Consider the following 21,579-nt stretch of genomic DNA (forward strand, 5'->3'; position numbering starts at 1 on the left):
TCGTTTCAATGTTTTCAAAAACACAAGGGGTGTCATTGCCAGACTGAAATCCAACTTTGTTAGAACCAAGCAGAGATTCAGAAGGATGAGCCATCAAATAAGAATGAATGAAAGGAACGAATGAAAGAATGCCAAGGGTCCATCTAGTCTGGTCTCCTGTTTCCAACACAGTTCAGCCTCTGGGAAGCCCACAAACAGGGCCTGAAGGCAATGACCCATTTCTAATGCCAATCCAGTCTAGGGACTATCGCCGTATCTTTTGGCAACAAATTCTGTACACTTACGATGCATTGTGTAGAGAAGTATTGCCTTTTGTCTGCCCTAGACCTGCCACCAATAAGTATCACTGAGTGACACTGAGTTCTAGTGTTACAAGAAAGGGAAAAAACACTTCTCTCCATCATTTAGAATTTACTTTATTCTCATCTTGATTAAGTGGCCTTAAAAGATTTCAGCTTTCTTCCCAGGGAATGTGCTCCAACCTCTTGTTTTGATGGTCTTTACATAGATTTCTGGCAAAGATATAGACCCCAAATACCTAAAATTCATTATAGTTCTGTGTAATGCCACAATTCATTCCATGTATATGCAGCAACACACACAAAATGTGACATTGGCCAAAGGTTCCTGGGAATTTGAGCTTTTAAAACTCAGTTTTCTTTAAGAAAAAAACCCTAGTTTCTAGTCCTTGCGACAACAAAGGTAATCTGTAGGCAATTCTAAGAGCTTCCAAAACAGAAACCGGAGGAGTTAGCCGTGTTAGTCTGCAGTAGCAAAACAGAAGAGTCCAGTAGCACCTTTAAGACTAACCAACTTTACTGTAGCATAAGCTTTCGAGAACCACAGTTCTCTTTGTCAGATGCATGCAGTTGTCATTTGGAAGAACCTGAGTGTTCTACACAGATACTTGCCTCTCCCTAACCCAATCATAAACAGAGTATAATTTACAATAAGAGAGAGAGAAACATTAGCTTAATGTGCAGAATGTATACTGATGGCACACAATATGTTCAGCCCCAACTATACAGAGTTGTGTGCAAAGCCTTCCATAATATAAAGGCAATAGTATGAATGCTTCCCAGTCCTGTCGACTTGCCCTTAATGTTGCCAGAGAAGGAGCACAAACCACGCAACACAAACTTCATTCCCATCCCAGTTAGCCAATTCTCCCTCCCTGTCATTGCCTTGATTGGCTTGAGATCATAAGCAAAGCCAGGGAAAGCCAAATGCAGACCAGAAAAGGTCTTTTCCCTACCTGAAAAGCTCTCGAATCTCTCTCACTGTTGCCTGGAAGGGAATATTGCGCACTAAGATCTTGGAGCTCTTTTGCTTCTTGCTGGTTTGCTTCTTGCGGGCTGGAATCACAGCAGACCTAGTTTAAAAACACACACACACACACAACACAATGGAAAGGCAGATGAATTGTGCCACAGAGAAACACAGCAGCTAAACTGATCAAAGATATAGGTACATTCCAAGATAAATTTGCATTCTTGTCTTTTCTGCCAAGGAGCTGTAAAGGGCCAAGAGAGGCCACCTATAGTTCAACTCCATGCACAAGGAAGTTCTTCCACCTCCTCCCGTCCCAAAGCACCACTTTAAGCAATTTGGAATATAGCTGGGCCACTATCTGGGGGATTCATGGCAAAGGTGGATATACTGAATCTGAAAAAAGGGTAGTAATAATAATAAGTACTAAGAATCTGTACAATGCATTCAAATGTTCAAAGTCGTTCATGTTCTGTCATCCTTAACAAATCTGTATGGTGGACTGAGAGACAGACATACCCACATACTTCCCTAAGGATTTAAGACGGACTTCCTGATCTGTAGGTAAGTCTCTTTGCTACTATACAATTATCAGCCCATTTTTCTCAGCTTGTGTTATGGCAAAATGGGCTCAGACTGTCTGACTAGAACTTCAGAAGCTTGGGTTCAGATCCCCAACTTAGCCCTAAAGTGCCAATCACTGTCTCCCAGCCTGATCTACCTTACAAGGTTGTTGTGATGATGAAATGATGTGTTTGTGCAGATATGAGAAACACCACATCAGCTGCTCCATGCTCCATGGAGGAGAATAAAAGTCAAACAAACAAATATTTTATATAATTCAGAGTAGCTAGAGATACAGAAGCTACTATAAAATAACGTGATCTTTCTCCCTTTGAATTAATTTTGCTTCTTTCCTAATGGGAATTTGGGACAGAACAAGTGGGGTCCTCAGGTGATTTCCCATTCAAGGGCTAATGAGGCACAGAGGTGCTTAGCTTTTGCAACAATGCTGCATCATGTTTCTTCACACTGTACCCTGGGCCCCTTTAACCCCTTCGATCCATCAGCTCCCCAGTTAGCAGAAATTTCCATCAGCGTTTTTGCACCGCTAATTTTTTATTCCAGGCACAGGGATATGTGTTTGCTCGGAGCAAGATTGCTCTAGGCAGTGCAGCAATCTTTCCCGCTTAAGTCAGCAGGAATTACCCCACTCCACATGTCTATCAAACAGGATTGCAATGCAAGCAAGATAGGAACGGATGCTGTTCCAATTTCAGCTGGGGAGAAACCAGTAGCAGCGAGCCTTACTTGATGGCCCTTTCAGAGATCTTTACTTCCAGATTATGGTCATCCACAGAGCAACCCTGAAAAGCAAAACAAAACAAACATATTCCTTTTTAAGATCTCTGGAGGGAAAAGTTGTATTTGTCTATTGAAATATATAATTCTGCAGCAGTTTTATAACAGATTGATTAGTTTTCTAATTGGATAGGAACCTGAACGAGAATATAGTTTTGGAGTAAGTAAGCACCCAGTTAGTAAATACTATCGTTATAAGATTATTATAATAACTGGAGACTCAGTGTTGTCTAATGGTTAGAGTGTAAGACTAGCTCTGGGAGGCTCCAATTTCCACTCTGCCATGGAACCTTGCTGGGAGACTGAGCCAGTCCCACACTCTCAGCCTAACCTACCTCACGGGGTTGTTGTGGGGATAAAATAGCGCAGAGGAGAAAGATGTAACCTGCTTTGGGTCCTCATTGGGGAGAAAGGTAGAGTACAAATGGAGTAAATATATAAATAAAATTAGCTAACTATATAATTATTAATTAAGTGCCATCAAGTTGCAACCAACATATGGTCACCCCTCAAGAAGTTTGCATGGCAAGAGATGAGCAGAGGTGGTTTGTCATTGCCTCCCTCCCTCTCTCTATATGCACAAACACAGTGCTAACAAATGGTCTTACAACCACACACGCACCTTTTTTGAATTTACACTATTGAATATAAGGTATGGTATAAATGTTATGTTTCTTTAAATTTAATACAAATTAAAATTAAACCCCAGCTCCCAAACTTTCCACATTTTGTACATTTCCTTCATTATTAGGCCCCACTGACAGGCAACGTGGCCTTGTGGTCAGTGTGTCAGATGAGGACTGAGAAAAACCTGGTTCACATCTTTACCCAGTCATGCAGGTCACAGGGGGATTTGGGGACAATCACTCTCTCTTAACTAACTCTTCCTTCACAGGCTTGTGAAAAAAAACAAAATGAAGGGAGAAGAACCACAGATGCCACCCTAAACTCCTAAGAAGGGTGAGATAAATAATTGAGACAGACAGGTGCACAGCTGGAACACGTTTGGAGAATATGGTTTGGACTGGAGCAGGGAAGCAACAGAGCCTTGAGCTTTGGCAGAACGAGAACCCAGATTCAACCCCTTCCCTGCTCCTGATGACAGAAGGGAGAAGGGGGATTCATATTTTGGAAGGACCAAAATACATACGGAGTCATTAAGGCTGAACTTACTTGGGAGAAAGAATCATTGATTGACTTAATTGGGAAAAAAACATGAACAGGATTGCACTGTAAGTCACCAGAGGGTGGGCAAGGAGAAGAGAGTAGGTTTCCCACCACTAAAACTGGGTTATCATGTACATCTTTTAAGGTGGACAAGGCAATGTGAAAGCCCCAAGCATATTACTTTTCTTTTGGAGAACATGGTAGTTACACATTTACATGGGGGAAAAACAGGATACACTGAGACCACACTGGGGTATGATTTACACCCAGCAAACGCCCAGGAAAAACTCGGAGGATCCATAAGATCTGAAGCCAGGGGTAAGATTTCTCCCCCTAGATCAACTATGTCCCAGACTGCACCCCAGATTCAAATGGTGACCCTGACTTTCATTTGCATACTATCATCCTGGATTCCTTCTCTTGGTCACACAAGAAAGAGAAAGCAACAGACCATAGGAACTGCCTTTTAAGTACATAACCTGAACTCCTATTTTACTTGGGCATCTAAAGCAGTCCAACACCTTCTCCCACACGCTAAGGCACTACTGAAGAAAGCCGATCCAGACATTACAACATTTAACAATTTATGGAAATCCGAATTATAGGTGGATGGTACTCAAGAGACAGTACTTCAACTGACTATACACTTGTGTGCGTTCTACATGTCTTTCTCCACTCCCAGATTTCTACACCATGGAAACCAAACTCCTCTAAATTCCTTGACTAGAAGCTTTCAGCTAGGAGTTTAGTGGTGGGAACGACCATGACTCACTGACAGAAGACACACTTTGCATGTAAAATATCTAGATGTCGTCTCTGGCATCTCTAGCGGAAGGATTTCAGGTAGCAAATAGTGGGAAGGGGGAGGTCTTTCTCTGCCCAAGACCCTAGAGAACCACTGCTAGTCAGATATTGAGCTAAACAGACCAATGGCATAATTTGGTACAGCAGATTCATTGTGCTTGCCTATTACTTCCAAGATAAACATTTTGAAATAACTTGGAATATGCTACTAAATTTAGACTTTTTAACATATACACTGTGAACCCAAGTGTGTTACTGATGACTTGAAAAATGGCACTGCGTGATACGTGTACTTTCAAAACACATGATACTCTCAATCACATGTTATGTTCTTAGGTGCAGTCTTAAAACAAAAAGAACGATGGGTATATGCCTAAAAACAAGGAGAGTCAAAACCCTGAGGGAGCAGAATGGAAGGAAGAGAAGGCATGTAAAGAACATACCCCTTAGGAGGAGAGATGTAGAAAAGAGCCAGAGTCCAGCAGCACCTATAAGACTAACAAAATTTGCCGTAGGGTATGAGCTTTCGTGAGTCATGTAATTTTGTTAGTCTTATAGGTGCTGCTGGACTCTGGCTCTTTTCTACTGCTACAGACAGCCTAACACAGCTACCCATCTTGATCCATCTCCATGGAGGAGAGACGTGTTAGGGCACTAGATCTGTTAGGGCACCAGATCCACATACCACTGCCTTTAAATGCCCTGTCCAACCCTAATTAAAAAGGTATTTTTTTTTAAAAAACCCAGAAATTAAATATATATCTGAATGCAAATAGCATTCACTGTTACCTGTAATTGCTTAAGAGCCTTCTGAGCATATTCCGGTTTCTTATATTCCACAAATCCAAACCCCATGGAAAGTAGTGTGCCTGGAAAATAATTTCAGAGACATGGAGGTAAATTGCATTCACAGACTCCAGAATCTAGCTATGGACAAGGATAAGGACTTTGCCAAATATACCAAGACCAATTCCAACCATCTGAATACACCGAAAGCAGCAACACACTCCTGTCATAGCCTGCTTGGTAAACAGTCTAGTAGCACCTTTAAGACTAACCAACTTTATTGTAGCATAAGCTTTTGAGAACCACAGCTCTCTTCATCAGATGCATTTGAATCAGAGAGCTGTGGTTCTTGAAAGCTCATGCCAAAGTTGGTTAGTCTTAAAGGTGCTACTGGACTCTTTACTATTTTGCAACTACAGACTAACACGGCTAACTCCTCTGGAGCCTGCTTGTTAACTCTCATAAGCAGAATCTCAGCAAACTAAGCTTGGGAAGCAGGGAGAAATTTGAACAGGCCAGTTTCAGGGCATCACTTGAACAAATGCCACCTTAAGTAGCTGTCTAGCAACTTCCAGGAATATGGTACATAAATGAAGGGCTGATGAAAATGGTATGGGCAAGAGGGGAGGAGTGTGCCAGCCCCTTGCATTAAACCTTCCAGTCCTTCAGTCCACTATTTCAGCTCTCTCATCCCCTTCTCTTGGAAATATTCTCTGGTTCTTCTTTTCTGTTCCCCAACATCTCAGTTACTTATCTGCCCCCCCAACCCCAAACACTGGTTCCTCCTTTCCACTCCCTACTTTCCCGATTTCCTCCACCTGCCTAGCATTTGTCTGCCATTCTTTCGCTTTTCACTTTTAAGTACTGTTCTGTCCTTTGCTCCATAGGAATGAATGGCAGCTATTCAAACTTATGTAAGAGAAAGTAAATACACGCACTCCAGGGAAAAATTAGGGCAGGGGCTGAGAGTGTTTCTAACTTCTGATGACTTCTTTAAGAATCAAGCTTGCTTCTTCCAGCATAGCTCAGCCCCTTTTGGGGTTCTGTGTCCTCATGGTCTCTCTAAAGTGTGACAGAATACTGAAAAAGATAGATAGATACCTGCTTTATCTTTCTTCTTTGAAATAGTGCAGCTCTTCACAGCTCCAGCTTTAGAAAAAACCTGAAAAGAAAAAATATCAAATACTAGTCTGTTTATCTGAAAGGGTTGCATTGCATTCCTCTGACAGTCCTACCCAGTAATGTGGTGGATCTGCTCCCCTTGCAAAGAATGAAAAAGCAGCCAGCCTCATGGAGTGATGTTACAAAAGAAACTGCTTCACGAGTCAGACCATTAGCCTTCTGGTATGGCACTGTCCAACCTAGTTTGGACAATCTCAGTGGATGTCTCTCTCTGTTTTGCAGCTCTGATGCTTGAGATCATTTAAGGTTGGAGAAGGTGGGAATCGAAACCTGGGACTGAGGGCCAATGAACTGTTGCAAATAGATAGAAGAGCAAGATTTGGGTCCAGCAGCACCTTAAAGAGTCAAACTACACAAGACGAATTACATGTGTACGACATGTGAATGCACTTACAGGTGTTTCCCCATTGCTTTCCTGTTCACTCACACACTGCAGCCACACTGCACTCAGTCCCATGCTCAGACTGGCACGTGTTTCTTCCCCATTCCTCCCAGACGAGAGATGGTATCTCACGATGCACCTTTTCTTCACGCATGCTCAAAACTTCCTCTGCAGCTTTTCTGAGAGGGAGACTTTTTTACTCAATTGGATGTAGCAAAGGAAAAAAAACCCTGCCAGGTTTCCTGGGGGGGGGTGTTTAAAAAAAGGGGTACCACCCCTCTGCTGAGATTTTGCAGCTTGGCCCACCAGGAAGGGGGGGGCATCTATGCAAAGGGGGGGGGGTGGGCAATCCCAACTTCAGGAGCGGCAGCAGCATTTCTTGCTGTCAGCCAGAAGCAACTCTTTCCTGCCTGTTTGTCCCCAGCCACCTCTGATCTCCATTATTACCTATGGAGAAAACTATGGGGCTATCCAGGGGGAGGAGGGGGTGGCATTTTGCAAAATAAATCTACAAAAATTTTAGGGGACCTACTGCTAACTTTCCTCTAAAGGACACCCCGCCCCCCCAGTTTCAGGGAGATTGGACCTCGTGGAGCCATTTTATGGCCCTTCAAAGAAGGTGACCTCAGCCACACCATTTTTTCCTATTTTAGAAAAAATTTGACAGCAACTGGGGAAACCCATAGATCATGCCTATCTCAGGGTCCAATCTCCCTGAAACTTGGGGGGGGGGCAGGGTCTTTAGAGGACAGTTTGGAGTAGGTCCTCTGAAAATATGTAGGATTTTGTTTGCAAAATGCCACCCCAGCCCCCTAGATAGCCCCCCTAGTTTTCCACACAGGGAATAATGGAGATTGGAGGTGGCTAGGGGCACCTTCTTTCGGGGCCCATAAAATGGCCCCCTGAAGTCCAATCTTCATGAAACTTGGGGAGTCTTTAGAGAACAACTAAAAGTAGGTCCCCAGCAAATTTGGTAAAATTTGGTACTAAAATGCCCCCAAGACCCCCAGAAAGCCCTGAATTGCATTTCCCATTGGAAACAATGGCAAAATTTTACCCAATTTGCTTGGTATTGCTGAGCCAAACTGGAGAACAAGTACCGCCCCTGCCCCATCCCTTTCAGGTTCATGTATCAGGCATGTTTCTGAACTTTTGCTCAGATGCATAATCATGTTGCCATGATCTTTCTTCCTACCTCCTCCTTATCCCAATCGAGGACGCTGCCTGGAGAGGAGGAAGAAAAAGTTAAGGGGAGAGGAGGGTGCAGGCGGTGGTGTCAACTAGAAAATGGGAGAATTTAAAACATGCCAAATGAAAAGAACAGTTTGGAATAATCTGGATCTAAGGGTACAAAGAGGGGAGGGAAGTGGAATCCGCTCAAAATCGACGCTAGGCAATGGCGACTCATTGATTATGACTATGGACACTTGCAACCGCAACTACATCAGTTACCCGACACATGCATGGACTAGGGCTTCAGGACATGTGTTCACCTGGGGTAAAATGGACACAAGCAGGTAGGAACAGACAGCCTTGTGTAATTCGTCTCGTCTAGTTTGGCTGAAAGACCAACTAGATTTCCAGGGTATGAGCTTTTGAGAGTCACAGCTCCCGTCGTTAGACCAGAATCTTGCTCTTCTACAAACTACTCTTCTACTACTAATTATTACTTCTACAGTAGTAGAAAAGAGCAAGAGTCCAGAAGCACCTATTAAGACTAACAAAATTAGTGGTAGGGTATGAGCTTTCATGAGCCACAGCTCACATCTTCAGTATCTGCTACTGGACTCTTGCTCTTATCTACTGCTACAGACAGACTAACATGGCTACCCAACTTGATCTACTACTAACACCACTAGCCACCTGAAACTATTTTTGTGGACAGACAGGTCAGACTAGGGCTGGGAAAGGTTCAAATATACACTTAGGCACCTGACATATTCAGGTGCCTTATACTGAAATCAGATCATCAAGGTCAGTAATATTTGCTCAGAGTGGAAGCAGCTCTCCAAAGTCTCTGGCAGAGGTCTTTCACATCACCTATCACCAGAGACTTTTTAACAGGAAATGCCAGGGATTGAACCCGAGACCTCCTGCATGCCAAGCAACTGGCACTACCACTCAGCCAAAGAATGATGTTCAAGAGTTGCTTCACACCAGCTGTATATGAGTCAAATTGATTGATATCATATATAGACTTATGATTGAAGGGGAAGAGAAATACTAATGTAAACAAATATAACTAAAATAGAAAGAAGAAGATAGAATGAATAACATATAGAGTATAAGTTAAACTGGTTGATTTATATGAATGTATGGTTTACATAGTTTAGGATATATAGAAATATTTGAAAGTGGAATAATGAAAAATGGGATAAATTGTTTATCCATTATGGAAAAAGGGACTCATAGTCAGGGTACAGAGTATCAAAAATAGTTAAAGAAGTCTTGCTTAGAATAAAGGGAGAATATATATTTGTTAGATAGAGGAATATATAAAGAGTAAGGGAAAAGGGATAAAGGGTTGGAAAACTGTTGGAAGTCAACAAAATGGGGGGGGAAAGGGAGGGGGTTAGAAATTGGGAAATGGGAATATTGACTGTAATGTGTAAACATTTGATCCTAACCCAATAAAAAAATTTTCAAAAAAAAAAAAAAGAGTTGCTTCACACCAATCGCTCGCTCTCAGACTAACCAATTTGCACAAGGTAGATTTCCATGAATGCCACCCTGAGTTCCTTGGAGGAAGGACTTCTAAAATTTCTAGCCATACAAATGGAGAAGAGCTTCAAGATGTACAAGCAATATCTACCTGAAGACAGATAACCTAAGTGATCCTTCTTCCAAAGACTCAGCAGCAATGCCATTATAATCAGACATACAGCAGGCTTTCAAGGACCTCAGACTGAGAAAATACATGCTTGGTGGGTTTTACGTGATTCTATTTAGTAAATGAAGGAAAATCACAAAATATGGCCTCATACCTGCTTCTGCAAGGTGCAGCGTCTACCTCAAGAAGAGTAAAGGATAACAAGAAAGAGAGGAGAGAAAGCGTACAAGCTGTGTCAGGAACTGTAGTTCCATGTGTGCAGGGACCAATCAGTAGCTCACCAGTGGTCGCATGACCATGACTCAGCAGGTCAACAAAATCACTCCCTGGGGAGTGATAGAGAAGTTAGGAGTTTCCATTTCTGCCCTCAGCCACTAGCTTGGTAGAGCCAGTGACAGGGGTGGTCTTAAGCCATGGGGCACCCAGAGCAGCTGCCCCAGGTGGGGCAACCACCCAATGTACCTCCCTGACAGAGGGGGAAAGAAGAGGAGGAGTAGGCAGGTAGGCTTCTGCCACTACTTACACCCATCCTCTCCAGCTCTCAGGTGCAAGCACACATCCTCTGGAGTTCTGACAGCAGCTGTGCAGCTCAGTGACTGCCCCATGCAAACTCCCTTTGGGCCTTTGACAGCAGCTAAACAGCTTGGAATTTGCTGTACGGACCTGCCCACTCTGCACCTTGGGCTTCTGCTAAGTTGGTGGCAGCAGCACTCGCTCACCCTCCATAAATAGGGTGAATGCCACCCCTTGGGCCCTGGTGGAGGGGTAGTACTGATTCTGGGTCCCCATCCTGGACTTTTGCCAAAGGACCCAGAATCACTAAGACTGCTGCTGGTCAATGAGAAAGGAAGTGACACTAGGAATGCATGCCTTACCTCCTTTAGGGTTTCTTCTGTGGTGCTGAAGTTCAGATTCTTTATGAAAAGAGTACAGCCTGGAATGCTTTCTCCTTCATCCTCCTCCTCCTCCTCATCTTCGTCTTCCATTCTGGTTTCCTCTGGCTTTGTTTTACCTTCTTCATTTTCACAGCTGCCTGCGAAGCCAGGTTGAAACACAGCCATTATACAGCAATGAGTCCCTCAAAGGGGAACTGTAGCAAATCTGCAAAGAGCATCAACACACAGTTCTAGAGCACCTTAAAATGGAGGAAAAGGCAGGAGGCACTAGCTAAAGTCAATACCAAAGGGAGGACCTCTCAGCTGAGACAGCTGTGTAGTACAAAGACAAAAGGAAGGAACGGTGATTCAAGCAGTCCCTCATTCGAATCTTGCTTCTGCTAAGAACTCAGCTCAAGGGAGCCACTCACAGCCCCTTTCTGCAATAGGAAGCTAAAAATATCAGCCTGCCTTACTGGACTGCTGCAGATTACAAGACGATGTAGGTGAAATGCTTTAAAAGTACTTTATAAATGTTAAGTTATTATTAACCTACCAAGGACCAAATGTCACTTGGCCTTCGCCTCTCAGAACTGCAGTGGTCATGCCACCTGGCTATTATATAAACATATAAATTAACTGAAAGCGAGCACCCAAGCCAGTTTGCTTTCCTTCTAACTTCCTTGCTGCTTCTTCCTTCTGTGCCTTTGTGTGTCAGCTTGTTCTGAACTGTAAACTGATTTGATTGCTATGTCTGAAAGATGGCAAATACATACAGTAATCAAGTAAGAGCCAGTTTGGACTAGAGACCAGTGGGACCCGAGTTCAAATCTTTGCTTGCCAGCTTACAAAGCCAAACTAGGTCACTGTAAAGGATAAAATGGAGAAAGGGAGAACCATGCATGCGATCTTGAGCTCCTTGGAGGAATGGTGGGATAAAAATGCATTAAAATAAACATACACTCACACACACAAGACTCAAATTCAAACCTTCATGCTCTGATCTTAAGCAGGAGACTGATCTTCATGTTAGTCTATACTATACTATATAGGACTGTATATACTATATGTCAAGTGACTTCTGACTAGCTCCCTTTTAGGGTTCTAAGGTTGCTGATCCTCATGGAAATGAAAAAGGAGCTTTAAAGTGTTGAAGCAGCTGGTGCCTTTGGAAGACTTTTGCAGAAATTCACATTGGCCTGATTTGTTTGCAATCCACATGAGATCAATCATGTGGATTGCATCAGGTCAAGAGCCCTAATACCTTAAAGAGGCAAACTCGCCCCTCCCATTAGAGTGCAGTGGACAGAATGCAGATGTCTGAGAATTAGCATCATTGCACATCTGACCTAAACAAATCTCTCTTCTCTGTGTGAAGTAACTTTAATGTACTTCAATGCTATTGCAAGTGGTCTTTGTCTCTGTCTCTCTCTCACACATACAATATAAATTTAAAATTTTCATTGGCAGCATGATATAAAAGATTGTAAATAGCAGCAGAGAAAGGAACTATCAGTCCCTCCAGCTCAGTATTGTTTACTTTGACTGACAGCAGCTCCTCAGGGTTTCAAGAAGAGAGGGGTCTTCCCTAACATGCAGTACCTGAAATCTTTAGAGTAGAAGAGCTGGGTACTGAACTTGGGACCTTTTGCATGCAAAGCATGTGCTCCACTACTGAGCCGCAATCCCTCCCTTTCCTTTCTGTCATTCCCAGTTACACCAACCCCGCCCCCCCATCCTCCACTTGCCACACAAATGGAATCTATCAAGCTTCCAATTAATCTTCAAGGGCTCCATCGTTAACAGCCCTTTAATGCTCTAGTGAAAACTGAAACAGTGATAATCTTGTCCTTTTAGTGGAACAGTGCTCTCGCTTGCTTTTTCTCACAAAGGGATGGAAAATCTTCACATCTCTTTCTAAGTTGTCCTTTCACCTCACATGCTAACTATAGCTATTGAGAGAGAGAAAGAGAATGAGAGAGAGAGAATGAATGCAAGCAGAGCAGTAACTCATACTTGCTTATGAAGGCATGTTTTCAGCCATGCTCTACACACAGGGTGGGCGAAATATGAAGACATGGGTAAATGGACATAACCCACTTCATGCATCTGATGAACCAGAGTTCAGATTTGGAAAGCAGATGTCACAACAACTCAAAGTTAGCCTCTTAAAAGTTTACAGCATATGGTTATTTTGCTACTTGATTCTGGACCACCTTGAGCTAAGAGTCTTTCTCTGGCTCATTTCTGACACCAAACCAGACCATGTTCAAGGAAGTATAAGAATAGTTAGATATGATGTCCAAATTGACAAATCCTGGTTTGCGACTGGTTGACAAAGCTGAGATCTGAAACCAGAAAATTTGGTTTGGAGTGTGGATGCAAACCATGGTTAGTGCTAACTGTGGTTTGATGAGATATCTAAGCTGACAAACAACATTTGTAGTGGTTGCTTTGCCTCCAGAGGCTGCTTAGCCACAGGACTGGGGAGTAAAAAGAAGAGAAAAAAAATCTCAAACCATGATTGGGGATCTGATCTGTAGATAGCACAAACGTTAGTTTGCAATAATACGCTTCTCTTTAACCAGGATAAATTTCATATTATAGAATATTACCTTCTAAAGAAAAGCACTTCAGGAGTAGTACAAAAAGTTTCAGAGCAAGCACAAATTAGCACTATACTCACTAGATTGTTTACTCTCAAGAGGAAAAGAAAAACAGATTAGAGCAACAGGAAGGGAAAGAACAGCAAGGGGGCCTTCCCCCCACCTGCAGTTTGCACAATAAAAGTCAGCTGCACAGAGCTCTTTTGTAATCAGACGTAAGAATTTACTGCTTCTTCCCCTGGGTGCCGGAGGCTAGCAGCAGAGACCCTTATCGGCCGCAAGCAGATTTCTAGGCACTCTAGCGCTTAAAGCCCTTTATCTGGAGGTGAAGGTCCGGGGTGCAGGAAAAAGAAAATTGCTTGCTGGCAACGGCATGCGGAAAGGTTTGTTGAGTTCACTAGCTCATCCCTTCCCTTTTCTCTCCCGCTCCCTCCTTCCTTCAAGAACCACGTAGGCAGGAGATTTATTTTTGAAAAGAAAAGGAAAACCCAAGGTGAGAACACAAAACAAAGAAGGTCATGGCACTAAAGCAAGAGCTGTGGGAATTTGAGGTCTGAGTCGATATTAAAAAGACAGACGCATCTATAGACATACAGTGGGCCAAAAACTTCCCAGGCAGTTTCAGGTCGGTAGCTGTGTTGGTCTGCAGTGGAACAGCAGGATTTGAGTCCAATGGTACCTTAGAGAACAACAAGCTCTCAGTTCCCAATATTCTTTTAAACAGAACAGAATAGAACTCTGGGACTTTCTGAGCGCAAAGTCCGCCCTTGCACTATGAACTGCTCCCAACAATTACTTTCCAGGCAGTTATCTCTTGCAGTCGCAGGGAGGCGAGGTGCGGGAATATCATTGCCCGGTTGCCTCTTTCTCAGGTGCTTTTCTCATTCCCGTTTTTCTCCCCCATGACCACCACGACCACCTTCAAGGGGATGGATCCCAGAGGCCGGAGCAGCTCCAGAGTTCTTTGCCCTCCAGGTGGTAGTTCCAATTTCTCTTTGAGATTTGATGAACCAAAAGTCCAACCAATGCAAAAGAACAGGATGGCATCCAGTATCTTTGGGACTGTAGAAGAGAATCCACCTTCTTGGGCTAGGTCAACAGCAGCCAAGCCCGGTGATATCAGTGATAGTTCTGAAGCACCTGGATCCCGAAGAAAACCTTCTGATGCAGACTGTGGAGACTTTGTAGATCCAAAGGGTGGAGAATGTCAGGGCTTGCTGCGGCTGCCACTGGGCGTGGCACTGGGCAGTCTGCTCCTGACGTCACAGGGGGGCCAGGGACTCTGCAGGACCCTGCTCTGTGGAAGGAGGGGCGGTATACCTCACCCAGACTCCCTCTCAGCCCACTCGCTGGCCTGCTCAACCTGGCCTGCTTACCCTCTGCATCCTCCTTCATCTCCTCCTTCCAGAACTCTCCTCCAAGCCACCACCCTTGCATCCTACTGCTCTCACTCCACATCATCACTCCTCACTCACACCCACCACCTCAGAGCTCTTCCTAGCCACCTTATATAGGGCTTCCTTTCCCCGCCCTGCCCTCCTTCTGGGCTTGTTCCCTCTCCTGACTTGGCCCAGCTGTGCCTTCCCTCAGGTGTTTCCCTCCTACCACTAATCCCTTCTTGGCTTCCTTGCCTTGCTGGCAGGGTGGGGTTGAATGCGAGCCATCCCCAGCTGAGGTCTCCTTGGCCTTGCTCATGAGGAGCTGCCCCAGCCGGCTTCTGTGCTGCTGAGCCTGCCTGGCCTTGCTCACGAGGAGCTGCCCTGGCCAGCTTTTGTGCTGCTGAGCCTGTCTGGCCTTGCTCGCGAGGAGCTGCCCTGGCCAGCTTCTGTGCTGCCTGTTCATTGATGCTGGGAGGGGCTACCCATCTCCTCCCCCAGAATGCCTGTGGCAGCTCCACCTGGAGGGGCTTGGCTCCTAGCACCTCCTGAGCCAGGCTGCTGTCCTCTAGCCAGGGTGTGGCTCTGGGCTGTGGTGGCTGCTTCTCCTCCTTGGAAGGTAAGGGCTCTGTCTGGGCTGTTGCTGTGTCCCTGTTCCCCTTGCCTTGGCCCTTTTCCTCTAGCCTGCTTAGCCCCCTTTCTCCCCCATGGTGGGTGGGACTAGCTGGCTTCTCCCTGCTCCCTCCAGCCTTCTGAGGCTTTGGCCTTTTGCCCCTTCCCCCTGGAGTAGGCAGGGTCTGGCTCTGTTTGCCAGACAGAGCAGCTGAACTGCTGTCTCCCGGCTGCCCCCTGCCGCTGTCTGCCAGCAAGTCCGGGGGCTGGGCTGCTGACCCCGGACACACCCCCCCTCTTAGCCTGGACGCTGGCTCGGGGGGGTCTGGCTCGAAGAGCCGTGACATGAAGTCCGCATCCCTATGGCTGGTCCCCCGGCGGTAGGTAATGGTGAACCGGTATGGCAGTAGAGACAGGTACCACCTCAGGATGCGAGGGTTGTGCTCTTTCATCCGGTGCATCCATTGGAGGGGTGCATGGTCTGTCACCAATGTAAAGGGGTTATTCGCCAGATAATACCGCAAAGCCCCCACGGCCCATTTGATGGCAAGGGCCTCCCTCTCAATGGTGGCATACTTCTGCTCCGCTGGCTGCAGCTTGCGGCTCAGGAACAAGACGGGCACCCTCCCTCCATCTTGCTCCTGCATCAGGACCGCCCCCAGGCCTGAGGCCGATGCGTCAGTTGCCAGTACGAAGGGTTTCTCAAAGTCCGGATTCCAGAGCTTGGTGGTGTCCGATAGTGCAGTGCGTAAGTCCTGGAAGGCAGCCTCCCGCTCCGGCGTCCAGCTGAGGCGACTAGGGCTGCCCTTCTTCAGACAGTCCGTCAGGGGGGCTGAGCGGGTCGCAAAATGGGGGATGAAGCGCCCGTAGTAGCCAAGAAGCCCCAGAAACCTCCTGAGCTGACGCTTGGTCTGTGGTTGGGGCACATCCCCTATGGAGGCCACCTTTTCAGGCGGGGGTCGGATCTGTCCACCTCCGATGACAAATCCCAGGTACTTGAGCTCCTGGAATCCCAAGTGGCTCTTCTTGGGGTTGGCCTTCAGCCCTGCCTTCTGGAGTGCGGTGAGGACTTTCTCCAGGTGCTGTAGGTGGGAGGGCCAGTCGGGACTGAAGATGACGATGTCATCAATGTAAGCCATTGCAAAGTCCCGACAGTCCCCCAGGACTTGATCCACCAGCCGCTGGAAGGTAGCCGCTGCCCCGTGGAGGCCAAAGGGCATGCGGCGGAACTGGAAGAGGCCCCGGGGGGTGGCGAAGGCCGTCTTCTCCCGGTCCTCCAGGCGCACTGGTACCTGCCAGTACCCTTTCGTCAGGTCGAGGGCGGACAAGTACCGGGCCGGCCCCAGTTGCCCCACTAGGACGTCCGCCCGCGGCATGGGGTATGCGTCGAACTTGGCCACTTTGTTCAGTTCCCGGTAGTCGATGCAGAAGCGAGTCGACCCGTCTGGCTTTGGCACCAACACGATGGGGCTGCGCCATTCACTTCGGGACGGTTCAATCACCCCCAGGCGCAGCATTTCCTCCGTCTCCCGCTCCACCGCCTCCCACTGCTTCCGGGGGATGGGTCGCCAGGTTGCCCGTGCAGATTGCCCCGGCTGGGTGGGGATGGCATGGTGCACCAGGTTCGTGACCCCGGGGCGTCTTGAAAAGACCCCGGGCGCTTGCTTCCACAGGGCCTGTAGCTGGGCCTTCTGTGCAGGGTTGAGCTGTGGATCCACCTTCGGCTCCTCGAACTCTGGGGCGTCAGCGGTCCATGGCAGCTCGCTGTCTGGGAGGTCTAAGGGGTCTTCGGCCAAGGCGCACCCATCCTCTGGCCGCTCATGCCACCGCTTGAGCAGGTTCACGTGCAGGGTTCTCCGTCGGCGTCGGCCTGGCCCGCACTGCAGCTCATAGGTGGTGGGGCCCAGCACCCTCCGAATTTGGTAAGGGCCCCTCCATGGGTCCCCCTCCTCCTGTGGGAACACCGAGTGGTGTACCAGGACCTTCTCTCCGACTTGGAAGGTCCTCATCCTTGCGCCCCGGTCATAGGCCGCCTTCTGCTTTGTCTGGGCGTGGGTCAGCTGGCGGTTGGCCTCAGCCTGGGACTGCTGCACCCGCCCACGGAGCTGGCTCATGTACTCCGGTATGGGGGGAGCAGGGCTGCTGGTGCGGGGACCCCACTGTTCCGCCAGCCGAGAGAGCATCCCCCGCGGCTTGCGCCCGTACAGCAGTTCAAAGGGGCTAAAGCCAGTGGACGCCTGCGGGGTCTCCCTAAGGGCGAACATGAGGGGGTCGATGTATAGGTCCCACTGCCGAGGCTTGTCCCGTGTCATCTTCCTCAAGGCTTCCTTGACGGTCTGGTTCAGACGCTCTGCCAAACCGTCAGTCTGAGGGTGATATGCCGAGGTGAACACCTGCCGGATCCCCAAATTCTGGCAGAGTTGACGCATGGCTTTGGCCCAGAACGGCCCCCCCCCCGGTCTGTCAAGATTTCATCAGGCAGTCCCACCATGGCAAAAAGCTTGGACAGGGCTCGTATCATCCCCGGGGTCTGCATCGTCTTAAGCGGGATGACCTCAGGGAATCGTGTAGCATAATCCACAATCACCAGGGCAAAGCGGTGGCCCCGGGGCGTGCGTGGCAGTGGGCCGATAAAGTCCATAGCGATGCGCTGGAAGGGCGTCTCCATGACGGGCAGCGGGGAGAGGGGGGCCTTTGGTGGGCACCGGGCTGCCACCCGCTGACAGGTGGGGCACGAGCGGCAGTGGGCCTTCACGTCCGCGTTCACAGAGGGCCAGAAGAACTGCTCGAGGATCTTCTTCAGGGTCTTGTGGTGCCCCAGATGCCCGGCCCAAGCATGTTCATGGGCCGTGCGGAGGACTTCTGCCCGGTAAGCTGCCGGCACCAGTAGCTGGCGGATCTCTCCCTGGCCGTTTGGGGCACGGGCTAGGCGGACCCACACCCCTCCTTGCTTCTCAATGCGGGGAAGCCGTTGGGACCTCCGCTCATCCTGCACTCGGTCCTCTTCACGAGCTGCTGTCTCCCGCAAGCGCTGTAAGGACTCATCTGCCCCTTGGGCCTCGCAGAAGGGGCGGTCGGCCAGGGGTCCCGCTGGTTCCTTGGCCTGCGGGCCTGCTCCTGGTCTGGTAGAGGGACCCTCATCCGGGTCGGGGGCCTCCTCCACTTGCAGCGCTGGGGCAACCTGTGGGTTTGCCAGTCCCTCGGCTGCCTCCCTAAGTAGCCTGGAGAACCCCGGGGCATCTCTCCCCAGCAGCATAGGGAGCGGTAAGTGGGCTACCTTGGCCACTTCCAGGCGGCGGAGCGCTCCCAGGTATTCCACTGTGATCCAGACCATAGGGTACGGCTGGGTGCGGCCCATCACGTCTGTCACCGGGACCCAGCGATGCACTGGGGTGTCAGCTGGGATAAGTTGGGAACGAATTGCTGATACTGCGCTCCCTGAGTCCAATAGGGCTTGTAGGGTCTGCCGTCCTATTCTCACGGTGGCGCACAGCCCCTGCACCGCCTTGCCGGCTGGTGGGTTAATTTCCCACGCGAATGCGCATACCACTGGTGGAGTGGCTGTGGGGGTGCAGGCTTGTATCTGGTGTTCCACCGCCTGTGCTAGCTTCACCTGAGCTGCTTGGAAGGTTGCCTCCAGCTTCCTCCACATCTCGTCCAGGTGTGCCTCTAGCCATGGTCTGAGCTCTGCAGTGGCATTGGGATGCATCCCCTCGCCTGGCGCCTGCGTTGGAACGACCTTCCCCGTACGGGCCACCAACTTGTCAGGGCTTGCTGCGGCTGCCACTGGGCGTGGCACTGGGCAGTCTGCTCCTGACGTCACAGGGGGGCCAGGGACTCTGCAGGACCCTGCTCTATGGAAGGAGGGGCGGTATACCTCACCCAGACTCCCTCTCAGCCCACTCGCTGGCCTGCTCAACCTGGCCTGCTTACCCTCTGCATCCTCCTTCATCTCCTCCTTCCAGAACTCTCCTCCAAGCCACCACCCTTGCATCCTACTGCTCTCACTCCACATCATCACTCCTCACTCACACCCACCACCTCAGAGCTCTTCCTAGCCACCTTATATAGGGCTTCCTTTCCCCGCCCTGCCCTCCTTCTGGGCTTGTTCCCTCTCCTGACTTGGCCCAGCTGTGCCTTCCCTCAGGTGTTTCCCTCCTACCACTAATCCCTTCTTGGCTTCCTTGCCTTGCTGGCAGGGTGGGGTTGAATGCGAGCCATCCCCAGCTGAGGTCTCCTTGGCCTTGCTCATGAGGAGCTGCCCCAGCCGGCTTCTGTGCTGCTGAGCCTGCCTGGCCTTGCTCACGAGGAGCTGCCCTGGCCAGCTTTTGTGCTGCTGAGCCTGTCTGGCCTTGCTCGCGAGGAGCTGCCCTGGCCAGCTTCTGTGCTGCCTGTTCATTGATGCTGGAGGGGCTACCCATCTCCTCCCCCAGAATGCCTGTGGCAGCTCCACCTGGAGGGGCTTGGCTCCTAGCACCTCCTGAGCCAGGCTGCTGTCCTCTAGCCAGGGTGTGGCTCTGGGCTGTGGTGGCTGCTTCTCCTCCTTGGAAGGTAAGGGCTCTGTCTGGGCTGTTGCTGTGTCCCTGTTCCCCTTGCCTTGGCCCTTTTCCTCTAGCCTGCTTAGCCCCCTTTCTCCCCCATGGTGGGTGGGACTAGCTGGCTTCTCCCTGCTCCCTCCAGCCTTCTGAGGCTTTGGCCTTTTGCCCCTTCCCCCTGGAGTAGGCAGGGTCTGGCTCTGTTTGCCAGACAGAGCAGCTGAACTGCTGTCTCCCGGCTGCCCCCTGCCGCTGTCTGCCAGCAAGTCCGGGGGCTGGGCTGCTGACCCCGGACAGAGAAGTCGAGATTCCTGAAAACACTGAGGCTGAAACAAAAACTGCTTCAGGCCCGAGTGAAGAAAAACCCCTGCCAGCTGCACCTGTTCCTAGCCCAGTAGCCCCTGCCCCTTCTAAAAGAAATCCACCTGGTGGGAAGTCCAGCCTAGTCCTTGGTTAAATTTCATCCTCTTTGCTGCTAACTACTCAGAACTCATGTCTGTCATCAGTTTCTTTTTCCTTCCCTGCTTGTGAACTGCACCACCTCAGCCTGACTGTACATCTCAATCTATCATTAAAAGAAGCACTTTATGTAAAAAAAAATTTTTTAAAACAATCACTTTCCATGAATGTGTGTGTGCGTGTGTGTTATGTGCCGTCAAATCGCCTCCCATCTATGGCAACCCTATGAATGAAAGACCTCCCAAACATCCTATCATTAACAGGCTGGTTTGCAAACAGGAGGTCGTGGCTTCTTTTATTGAGTCCAGCCATCTGGCTTTGCATCTTCCTCTTTTCCTGCTGCCTTCAACTTTTCCTGACATTATAGACTTTTCCAAAGAGTCTTCTCTTCTCGTGATGTGACCAAAGTACAATAACCTCAATTTGTCATTTTAGCTTCTAGGGAGTATTCAGACTTGATGTGCTCTAGAACCCATTTATTTGTCTTTATGGCCATCCATGGTATCCGCAAGCCTCATCCCCAGCACCACATTTCAATTTCCTTCCTGTCAGTTTTCTTCATTGTCCAAGTTTCACATCCATACATAGTAATGGGGAATATCATCATCTGGATGATCTTGATCTTGATCTCCAGAGAGATATCCTTATCTTTAATAATCTTTTCTAGTTCCCTCACAGCTGCTCTTCCAAATATCAATCTTCTTCTGATTTCTTGGTTGCAGTCTCCTTTTGGTTGATGACTGAGCCAAGGAATAGAAGATCTTGAACAATTTCAATTTCCTCATCAACTTTAAAACTGTGTAATTCCTCAGTAGTCATTACTTTTGTCTTCTTCATGTTCAGCTGCAATTCTGCTTTGGTGCTTTCTTCTTTAACCTTCATCAGAAGTCGTTTCAAGTCTTAACTTTCCATGAATATTCTCACAAAATCACATAGCAATGAGTTCCAAAGGAGAACTCACATGAAGATTCCTTTTACCTAATCAGATGATTTCACTATCAATGCCATTAATCTGACTGACAACAGCTTTTCAGAGTCTTGCATAGAAGTCCTTCATATCCCATGCTACCCAGTCCTTTTAACTGAACTGAACTGAACTTATACATGCAACAAAGAAGATACCCTGCCCCTCAGCCACAGTCTCTCCAATAAAAACATGATTTTTCCACTTCACTCTTTCTTCTCCTGAGAAAGCATGTTTCATGAAGCCCCACTGAATTCCAAAATAGCTGGTCTAGCCTCCCCCTTCCAAGCCTTGAACTCTTCAAACCACAGATTCAACCAGTTTTAATATGGCCAAGCCCACAATCAGTTTCTAAAAAATCAAGTAGGAA

The 21,579-nt window shown here is 48.2% G+C and overlaps 2 protein-coding genes across 2 annotated transcripts in view; one reads left to right on the plus strand and one right to left on the minus strand.

Moving 5' to 3' along the window:
* RBM19 (RNA binding motif protein 19) overlaps positions 1-21,579 on the minus strand; it is a 125,613-nt gene that overhangs the window by 80,495 nt on the left and 23,539 nt on the right. Inside the window, exons 17-21 of the mRNA XM_054997032.1 lie at positions 10,658-10,815; positions 6,490-6,550; positions 5,392-5,471; positions 2,581-2,636; positions 1,256-1,372 (exon numbers count right to left, since the gene is read on the minus strand). Of these exons, the coding sequence (XP_054853007.1) occupies positions 1,256-1,372; positions 2,581-2,636; positions 5,392-5,471; positions 6,490-6,550; positions 10,658-10,815 (472 nt within the window). The remainder of the gene's footprint in view (positions 1-1,255; positions 1,373-2,580; positions 2,637-5,391; positions 5,472-6,489; positions 6,551-10,657; positions 10,816-21,579) is intronic.
* LOC129341703 (jupiter microtubule associated homolog 1-like) lies at positions 14,166-20,243 on the plus strand. Its single transcript, XM_054997031.1, has 2 exons — positions 14,166-14,469; positions 20,089-20,243. The coding sequence occupies exons 1-2, from the start codon at positions 14,166-14,168 to the stop codon at positions 20,241-20,243; spliced, it is 459 nt and encodes a 152-aa protein (XP_054853006.1).

The sequence above is a fragment of the Eublepharis macularius genome, chromosome 13 (genome assembly GCF_028583425.1).
Source record: "Eublepharis macularius isolate TG4126 chromosome 13, MPM_Emac_v1.0, whole genome shotgun sequence".
Classification (NCBI taxonomy): domain Eukaryota; kingdom Metazoa; phylum Chordata; class Lepidosauria; order Squamata; family Eublepharidae; genus Eublepharis; species Eublepharis macularius.